Source organism: Hevea brasiliensis, chromosome 5 (assembly GCF_030052815.1).
Source record: "Hevea brasiliensis isolate MT/VB/25A 57/8 chromosome 5, ASM3005281v1, whole genome shotgun sequence".
Taxonomy (NCBI): Eukaryota; Viridiplantae; Streptophyta; class Magnoliopsida; order Malpighiales; family Euphorbiaceae; genus Hevea; species Hevea brasiliensis.
In genome coordinates this window covers 105,899,913-105,910,403 of record NC_079497.1, presented here as the reverse complement: position 1 = coordinate 105,910,403, position 10,491 = coordinate 105,899,913, and the positions used below count along the sequence as shown (strand labels likewise).

Genomic DNA, 10,491 nt, shown 5'->3' with positions numbered 1-10,491 from the left:
ACAATTAACTATTTATTTTTAAATTAATTTATATAAGTTAAAAAATATATTTTAAGTTAAAAGTAAAAAAATAAGCAGTCAAATCAAATACACTTTGAATTGATGAAAATTGGAAGAGTTTAAAGATTTAATTGACTAAATTTTTGGCCCAAATTTAGAGTTTAATTTAAGCTTTTTTTTTCCATTAAATACAATCTTTTTTACTAAGGTCGAACCAAGTTGAGAACCCCAGCCAAATTAAAATTGGCTCTGAAAATGAACTAGTATGATTTTCTCCAACCAAAGCAGGCAGCAAAATGAGGAGTCTGAACTTTGATTTATATTGACAAAAATTGAAAACTTTCCCCTCCAATTTATTTTCTACCAATACTAAATATCTTTCAACATTGTATACGTCATATCGTTTCTCCATCCCTCAATTTAGGACGTGGAACTAGACCAAAAGCAAGAAGCTCTTAGTCTCAAAACCATTGTAGAAACGAAGTACACCAACTCCAATATCGAATCTACTCTCAAACACGCCAAGAAAGCTCATAGTCTCTCATCAATGCTCACAGCCTTAAAGATCCTCTAGGTGGCCTCCAAGACCAACTCTGACATCATTGACTTGTACAAGATCCTCCAAGTAGAGCCTTTTTCTCACATAAACACAATTAATAAGCAATTCAACAAGTTGGCTTTAATCTTGCACCTTGATAGACACCCATATTTAATTTGACATTATCCAATCAATAGCTAATTTTGCTCCTTCAAGAGTCAAGACTTGGTGACCTTTCAAAAGAGCCTAGAGGACCCAAGTGAAATCAATGTCATTTATAATCATACGAGCTCCAACAATTGGACTTGTTTTGAAATGTGAGGATCAACCCGAGGAAAAAAAAGAAAGAAAAGATTCAAGCATTCAGTAGTCATGAGCAGAGGAGGTAAGGCTGCAATTTCTCCATGGTAGATACTTGCATACTTTGGAAAATCTGGAAGGCGGAAAGCTCAATTTTGCCCTTGAATTTTTGGCTCGTGTCCAAATAAATCAAAGTTTAAGTTTTTGTACTAGTTAACTCATACTTTTTAATATTTTTAATAACAAAATATTAATATATTTTTATTAAAAATTATTATTATTATTATAAAAATATAAAAATTAATTAAAAAATTATAATTTTAATTTTTTTGATGCAAAAAATTGGACCCATTTGAACTTAAACAAAAAGTTGTTGATCAATTGAGACAAAAATTTAAAAATGAGTTTAACTGGACATGGACTAAAAGTTTAGATGTAAAATTGTGCTTTTGTCCAAATTTAGATTGAATTGATAAATTTGAAGAGTTTAAAGGTTTAATTGACTAAACAAAATTATAATAGTCTAATTGGGCCTAAATTTATAAAAAATTATATTATACAATAGTGATTCTATATAGGATGGCCTATATAGAATGATAAGCTAATCATGGAGTAATAATTAAATTATACTGAGTCCCATAAAATTTAGTTTTATCTATGTGTTAGAAATATATTTTTTTTAAATAATAACTATCATTTTACACTTAATTGTTACTTCATGATTGATTTGTCATTTCATATCAAATGCTGACATGAAATCACGATTGTACCATATAATATCTCAATATAGTCTAATTTGGACTTTTTGCAATTCAATACAATCTTTTTGACTGGGCCAGTGTAGGTTGAGAATCACGTCCAATTCAAACCGGGTCCAAGAATGAACTGGTCTAGTTTTCTCGAATAAAACCAAGTAGCAAAATAAAGAGTCTGAGAAATTATCTTGACAAAACTAGACAACAAAACCCAAAACCTTTCCCTTACAATTTATCTTCCACCAACACTCAGAATCCTTCTCCATTTTATACATTCATCTCTCTATTCAGGACAATGGATGTGGAACTAGACCCAAACCAAGAAAGCCTCCTATCTCAAAACCATGATAGAAATGAAGTACACCAACTCCAATATCAAATATACTTTTAAACACATCAAGAAAACTCAGTCTCTATACAAACCTTGATGGTCTCTCATTAAAGTTCCTTCGAGTGGCCTCCAAAACCAACTCTGACATCACTGACTGGTACAAGATCCTCTAGGTGGAGCATTTTCTCACATGAACACAATTAAAAAGTAATATAAGAAGTTGTCTTTAATCTTGTACCTTGATATAAAACCCATATCTAATTTGACATTATCCAATCAATTCATGACTTTGCTCCTTCAAGAGTTAGGACTTGGAAACCAGTTACAATTATACGAGCTTCAGTGATTGGACTTGTCTTGTAATGCGAGAATTGAATTGAGAGAAAAAAGAATAAGGATATTCAAGCATTCAATAGCCACGAGCAGGCTTTGAGTGTTTGAGTTATGTCCAAATAAGTCAATTTTTAAGTTTTTGTTAACTTTTTTTTTTTTAAGTTTAAATAGGCCAATTTTTGTAAAAAAAAAATTAATTTTTAATAATAAAATATTAATATATTTTCGTTAAAACTTATTAATATTATAAAAATATAAATTTATAGTCTAATTTGAGCTTTTTGCCATTTAATACAATCTTTTTGATTGGGGCTGGTCCAGGTTGAGATTCCCGGCCCAATTCCGGCCCCGAAAAAGCAAAATAGTAGTCCCTGGCCAGAAAACCCCAAACCTTTCCCCCTTCATTTATCTCCGTTGTATGGTAGCATCCTTTCTCATTCTCTGTTTGGAACCATGGACGTGGAACTGGACCAAAAGCAAGAAGCCCTCCGTCTCAAAGCCATAGCAGAAACGAAGTACACCAGCGACAACATCAAATCAGCTCTCAAACACGCCAAGAAAGCTCATTGTCTTTGTCCAAACCTGGATGGTCTGTCATCAATTCTTACAGCCTTAAAGATCCTCCGGGTGGTCTCCAAGACCCACTCTGATATCACTGACTGGTACAAGATTCTCCAGGTAGAGCCCTTTTCTCACATAAACGCAATTAAAAAGCAATACAAGAAGTTGGCTTTAATCTTGCACCCTGATAAAAATCCATATATAGGATGTGAAGAGGCATTTAAGCTTGTGGGTGAAGGGTTTAGGGTTTTGTCTGACAAGATTAGGAGGAAAGAATATGATATGAGGTTGAGAATTAAGCTTCAGGAGGAGAGGGTTAATGACAACACTGTGGTGGAGACATTTTGGACTGCGTGTTCTAGGTGTAGGCTTTTGCATCAGTTTGAGAGAAGGTATTTGGGGCACAATTTGGTGTGTCCTAGTTGTAAGAAAAGTTTTGAGGCTGTGGAGGTGGAAGAAGAGGATAAGGAGGGCAATGGGATTGGGGCTGGCGTTAGAGTTAGGAGTGAGAGATTGAGGAGAAAAGTGGTGGTTGCTGAAGTATTCAGGGACTTGGGTTCGAAGCAAAAAATGGGTAACGTTGATTCCAGGGTAAAATCAAGAGGTGGTGGAAGGATTGATGAGTTGAGGTCAGCAGGAAATATTGGGATCGGTGACAAGGTGGGTACTATGGGTTTGAGGAGTAAAGCAGGTGTTGGTCAAGTGGAGGGTCAGACAGGGAGGAGCGCTAACTTGAAGGTGAATGAGCGTGGTTCTGGGGAATGGAGTGGTGGGAGATTGAGGACTGTAGGTTTGAGGAGGAAAATGAGTACTGTTGATGAAGTCTTGGAGAGATCAAAGCCAAAGAGAGTGAAAGTTGGAGCGGATATGATGACACTAGCAGAGATGCAGTTAGAAGCAAAGCAGAAAGCTTTTAAAGAGAAGGCAAAATTGAAGGAGAGGGAAAAGCAGAAGGATGCAGTAAAGAAGAGAAGTCAAAAAGAGAAGGAAAAACTTGAGCTCTTGAAGAAGCTTGGAGATATAAAGATTAAGAAAAGTGGAGCTTCAAAGAAGAGTGGGGAGATGGATCTTGAAGGAGGCATGTTGGATGAGAGTAAGGATTTGGGAATTAAGAGGCGTGCTGCATCAAGGAAGAGTGTAAATTTGGAAATTGAGCGCCATAGGGGTTTGAGAAGTGGAGATTTGGAGATAATGGCAGTGGAGGATTCTGATTTCTATGACTTTGACAGAGATAGAGTGGAGAGGAGTTTTAAGAAAGGGCAAGTGTGGGCTATATATGATGATGACAGAATGCCAAGGCACTATGGCTTGATTGATGAAGTTGTTTCTGTGAATCCTTTTGAGGTGGAGTTAAGTTGGTTGGAACTTCAGTATTATGGGGATGAAAGATTGATTTGTTGGGAGAAAATGGGATTTCATGTATCTTGTGGGAGATTTAAAGTTTCTAGGAAGACAACCATCAACTCCCTGAATATCTTTTCACACATTGTTGATTGTGAAAGGGCAGCTAGAGAAGTTTATAGGATTTATCCAAAAAAGGGTTCAGTATGGGCACTTTATAATGAAGTTGATTTGTGCATGGAAGAAAGAAATCCATGTGCTAGAGATAAGCAATGTTATGAAATGGTTGTGTTTTTAACCACTTACAGTGAGATGCATGGATTGAGCATGGCATACCTTGAGAAAGTTGACGGATTCAATACTGTATTTAAGAGACGGGAAGTTGGATGTCATGCTATTAGATGGCTTGAAAAAGATGATGTTCGGCTGCTTTCACATCAGGTTCCTGCAAGGAAGCTTTCTGGAGATGAGGTCCCTGCTCTTTTGAAAGACTGTTGGGAACTTGATCCTGCTTTGCTTCCTTAATATTTGCTTGCTATCAATTGAGGAAGAATCTCTAGTTGAGAAACTGATTTTCTGTGGGTGCTCTTTTCTTTGGTTTAAAGGTTCAAGGTAGAAAACATTGTCAATGGCAATCAAACATGCAGAGAGGTAATTATGTTATTGGCCAATTTTTGTGCTTCTGTAGCACACCGATCTGCTGCCTTTAAATTATGATCTCTACATTAGTTGGTATATAAAAAGCTAAAATGCTGCCCTCGATTGTTTGTCACTATTAATCATTGTTGATGGCAACCCCTTTAGGGTTTTGGTCCTCTATAAAAGGGAAAACTTAAAGCTATTGCCAAAGCAGGGGGAAAAAAACTGTTTGTCCTGTGGTTTGAAGATTATCATGATCATGCCGGAAAGTCTTGGCGGCTTTCAAGCACTCTTATGACCACTATTTCGATCTTGTATTGGTCAATACTACCACCACTAGACTCTTAGTCTTTCATATGCCAGAATCCAGTGTTGAAACATTCAAAAGTTGTCAAGAACATAGCTTTCTTTGGCAGGAAGTTTTTCGTCTGATAATCACCCAAGTACCCCTTCCATCGGTCTTTTCATTTCTGACATAAACACACTCTAATATTGCAGGACATGTGTTGATTTGAGAGGAAAATAACTGTAACTTAAAAATCTCAAATCTTCTGATGTATCGAATTTCTCATGATAAATTAAAATCCCACTATAATTTGTTTGCTCTCACATCATGATTAAAAGCAGGAATACATGTAAAGTGTTAGCCAAAAATACCCATGAACACACACACACACACACACACAGAGATTAGAAAATAGACACACAGAGAGAGAGAGAGAGAGAGTGAGAGTGAGAGAAGTGAATGCAAGGATTTTACGTGGTTTGGCAAGTGTGCCTACATCTGCAGAAAGTCTCTTGTTTTTTCACTACTGAAAGGAGAATATTGCAACCCTATTTATAATAATCTAATCCTCATGCACCCAGGATTCCTAATGCAAATAGCATTCTGCCCCTTGTCACGGAGCTCCTCTCCTTTGCTGGGTCCTGTACTGAACAATAAATTTCCCTCTAACAAATATGAGCCATAACTCAATAGAGGGGAAGTTACAAATATGTATATACCAGAGATTCTGATAAAGTTCACTTTGCAACGAGTAGTTGACTTAAAAATATGTTAACTTTGCTCTTATGCTTTTTATATTAACTCAACACCATGACAAATTGATTATAGTTGGTCTGCGTTGCAATCTGAAGCGATATGGTTTTAACCTCTGAAGGGCCTATGGAATGCCAGTAACTTGCATTTCTATGTTGCACAAGGGAAAGTGGCAGCAGGTTGATTTCGGTTATTCAGTTTATGGCAGTAACCTTCTTCTTCTCTCCCTGCCAGAGATGAATACATGCTGCTTTGTTGTTTATCCTCTCCAATCAGTGTTTCTCAAATTTTAGTTTTCTGGAGTTCTATATTTATTGATTTGTCTGATTTGATAAGGGGCTGATGCATAGCATTTATGCATAGATTTTAATCTATTTAGGTTTCCTTTGACTCTCAGATTGGTGAAAAATGAAAATGGTAACAAAGTCTTGGATATATATAAAAATGAAATAGAAATCTTCAATTGGATTATATCTATATATATATATATATATATATATATATATATATATATATATATATAAACTTTGTTGTTTTTCTTGACTTTGATGTGGCTATAGATGTTAATTTCTATCAAAACAGCATCCTTGAAACTTTTAGATAATTATATGCAAAATATTGGAGATTGTCTTGTGGGAATTTCCAATTGAATTTATTTTGTGAAACATTGCAGGCTGTGGCAAAAGGAATGCCATTACAGGAAGTCATTGCTAGCATCCTAAAGCTAAAAGGGAAGTAGGACCATGACAAGATTATGTTGTTCTTGCCACCAGGCCCACCACTGATGAGCTTGGTAAGCATCTTGAGATGCAATTTGATGTTTATTGTGTGTTACTGTACAGATTAATGATCATTTGTTTGCTTGCACTATTATTGCAATTATGATTCATTAGTGAAAGGACAATTCATCTATTATTTCAGTAATTTAAATTATGAAAAATAGAAAAACACTTCTGATAATGCCATACATGTGCCTCTTTATTATGGTTTTGGACAGTTATTTCTCAAACTCTCACTAGGTGGTTTGTTAGAGACTTAGTTATTTTGTCTTCCCTTCATCCTGCTTCAGAATTCAAAATCCCATCAAAATTCAAAATCCCACTATTTAATTGGTATTTAGAGAAAATAAAGGAAAGCGGCTTTGCCAGACAAGAGTATGAATTCTTTGAGTTGTTCCGATTTTTGTTGTCATTCTTTTCCTAATGGCTGTGTAACCATGTAAGTTTGTTATATTCTTTAATCTTTATTCAGTTTTGAGTTTCCCCTGCATGTGTTTCTGTCTACCTCGACTATGTTCAAATTATTTGTAAGGGAGACCACGGTTATATTTGGCTAGATTGCATGTAGTGGCTAATTGGTAGTACACTTTTGGGGGTAACATCCAGCCTTGAACACAGTTTAACCATTTTCTGAACAACCCAAGACTATGTTCTATACTTAAAAAAAAAAGTGTCATGTTTGTTTTTCTAGCATTTATGGCTTGAACCAATTTGATGTTGATAACTTCACACTAGGCATAGCCTCAGGGGTGGACCAAGGCTCTTGCTTTTGGGATTGTGGCTTATATTCACAGAGAAGTACTGTACCTTATCTGGAGGTGCAGATAACAAGTCTGAAGCTGTGGAAGCAGTGAATTTTTCTGTTGCTGATTAGAATATATATGACCCAACCCAAGTGGATTCCAATCTCAAAAATAATTAACTAAAAATCCCAGTTCATAATATGTTAATTTAACAAAGAAAGAATACTTGCTGGATCAATTCTAGCAAATTAACAATCAAATTTGCCTAACCCTGAAAATTTCTAGCAATAAATTCCCAACAAGTTCACATCCCAAAGCTAAAGTCTCCAATCTAAATTCAAGATTCAAAGATTGACGTTACAAGGACGGCGGCGACATTGATGGCGAGGTGGACATGAGAAAATAGGAAGAGTATTAGGATTAAAGCAAACAAAAGGATACATCAAAATAACAGCAATTTGGGGTAAGACCTATAGCATTTGATTTAGTTCAATTAATATAACTTCGTTTACTGAATTATTTACTTAAAATAAAAAATAAATTTTTTTAAAATATTAATTAAAATTAAATTGATTGATAAAAAAGAAAAATTATAATTAATAAAAAAATTTAAATTAATAAAAAAACTTAAATTAATAAATTCTTATTCAGCATTTAGGTTAGAGGGTATAACTTTTTTTTAAAATTATTTTAAATACTGTTAAAAAAATAAAATTAAAAAATTTATTTTATTATTTTTAATAATTAAAATTTATTAAATTTAATTTTAAATTATTTTTTAATATAATTTAATTAATATATTTAAAAAATTATTTTTTTCAATAGCAATTATAGCACTAATACCAACATGAATAGATTCACTTAATAAATTTAAATTTAAATTTTCATTTTTTTAATTTTTTAAAAATAAAAAAGAAAAAATCATCTCTTTGTCTCTACGGTTTACTAAAATAAAATGATTGGCACACAATTTCCAAAATAATGTGCTTTTGGTACAATCTGAGGCATGTACTGTAACATACTTGCAATCAGCATAGTGTAGTCCACCAAGACCTAATAATTAAATGTGTTATGACAAATGGAAACTTCAAATTTGTGTAGTTTTTAAAATGGGAAATTTAACAATGTGATTAAATATTTTGAAAAAAGTAAAATATAAAAATTAAATAATATATTTTTAAAAATTTAAAAATTAAATAATAATTTTTTTATTTTACATTACTATGGTCCTGAAAAAGAAAATTTGCATAGATTGCTAATGCACTTAATTTAACTCAATTAAATTTTTTTTAAAAAAAAAAAAGGGATATCTATATATGGATTTTTTTTTCATTCGATTTTTTTAGTTATCCTTAAAAATGTGTAATACTTATAGGCCATGTTGTACTACTCTATTGCTAATGCACTGCCTAATTAATTAAGAATTACATACTTTTTCTATATTTTTATGGTAAATCGGTGATCCCAAGTTTTAAGAACAGATTAAATAGCACATATATAAACATGATTAGGTTTTTTCGTTAATTGCATAAAATTAAATTAAAATTTCACATATTGGGATTCAAGAATGGCCTGCCCCACTATCCACTAACTCTTTACTTTTATGTACTAGTACAAAAATATAAGATTAAATATTAATTTATACATAATATATTTAATTAATATACATATAAACTAAAAAAAATTTCACTTCACACATAGTTTCATATCCACAACTTAATAATAATTTACTTAATACATTCTATTTATATGGAAAATTATAATTTTCTATTTATTAAATATAATTTACACTTATTTAATATATTTTTTTGTATATAAATTATTATTAAAATTATAATTCTAATAAATTTTAATGAGTAAATATTTATGTTCATTAAAAAAAATTTCCAGAAGGTTAAATTGAGTAAATGAACTTAGAATTTAATGAAGAGGAAAATTATAATAAAAATTCTTGGGACACAGAAAAAAAAAAAAGGAAAATAACACACTTCCACCATTGCAAACCCATTTCAAGATAAGAATTGGACAATTACCTTCTTCTATTGGCCCCCAACAAAACCCCCCATTATCAGGTACAATTCTCTCTAGCCTCCTATCATTTTAAAATAAAGTACAATATCCAAAAAAAAAAGAGAAAAAAATTAAAATTAGCCCTCAATTAATGCATGCACTCCCACCAATAAAATTAACATAGAAGAATGCGAAAGAAAAAATGAAATTAAAGAAATATATGTGAAATCACATTCACATGCTTCTAGTCATCATCTCCTGGAATCTCCTATAGGACTCTTGCTTCTCCAGCATGAACTTTTCATGGCAGCTTGCAATGAACATGTCTGCTAGCCGATCAATCTCGTTCACATCTCCCTCTGGATCTCCATTACTGGACTTGTCTTGAACCTTTTGATCTTCCAGCCAATGAAGGTACCTTGAAAGCTGAGACTCCGGATTTTCCTGATTACTTGTTGTAATTAAAGAATTCCACGTTGAATCATAGTACAGATTAGATGCAGAAGAAAACTCCTCAGGAACTACTGGTTCTTGCACTGGCAGAACATGGGAAGAGCACCAGTTATAGTGCAACCTAAAGGAACCAAAAAATACCTTCCTTTGCCTGTGCTTCCTTTTGGTTTCCTTTGTAGCGCAAATGAGGTTCATAGGCTGGCTTTTTTTGAGAATCTGAACGAGCATTGTTTTTGATTTGGACAGAGCTCGAACAATCCGGGACACGTGTGAGATAATGAGAGTGTGGATAAGGGTTTTGATCTTCATGGAGCTTAAGGTAGAAGATGGTGACTTTGCAGAGAAAACTTGAGGGTGCAGGGTTTTGAGGTTGGATGGGGTGACCATTGTGTTTTTTTCTTCTTGGCCTGTGGTGGGGGTGGGTTTCTTGGTTTCTATCAAATGGGACTTATAAAGGGTCTTGATTACAAGTTTGCCACTGGACTTTTGGGTTATTTAGAGGAGAGAGTCACCCCACTTTGCATATTGTGGAGGAGTTTTTTTTTTTATATATATATAATTTTTTTTTTTGCAATTGGCATTTTTATATATAGCAGCTAGAGAAGACCCATTAAACAAAGTTCAACAATATTTAGTTTAAATGAAAATAACCGATTAAACTAAATTAAT

General features: G+C 33.3%; 2 protein-coding genes across 2 annotated transcripts; one reads left to right on the top strand and one right to left on the bottom strand.

The window, feature by feature from the left end:
* Positions 1-2,619: 2,619 nt before the first annotated feature.
* LOC110669557 (uncharacterized) lies at positions 2,620-6,802 on the top strand. Its single transcript, XM_021831270.2, has 2 exons — positions 2,620-4,810; positions 6,511-6,802. The coding sequence occupies exon 1, from the start codon at positions 2,711-2,713 to the stop codon at positions 4,682-4,684; it is 1,974 nt and encodes a 657-aa protein (XP_021686962.2). The 5' UTR covers positions 2,620-2,710; the 3' UTR covers positions 4,685-4,810; positions 6,511-6,802.
* Positions 6,803-9,329: 2,527 nt separating this feature from the next.
* On the bottom strand, positions 9,330-10,279 carry LOC110669637 (uncharacterized). Its single transcript, XM_021831368.2, has one exon. The coding sequence runs from the start codon at positions 10,207-10,209 to the stop codon at positions 9,604-9,606; it is 606 nt and encodes a 201-aa protein (XP_021687060.2). The 5' UTR covers positions 10,210-10,279; the 3' UTR covers positions 9,330-9,603.
* Positions 10,280-10,491: the final 212 nt, after the last annotated feature.

Coding starts and splice junctions, on each gene's coding strand:
- LOC110669557 (XM_021831270.2), top strand. CDS start 2,711: ATGGACGTGGAACTGGACCAAAAGCAAGAAGCCCTCCGTCTCAAAGCC.
- LOC110669637 (XM_021831368.2), bottom strand. CDS start 10,209: ATGGTCACCCCATCCAACCTCAAAACCCTGCACCCTCAAGTTTTCTCT.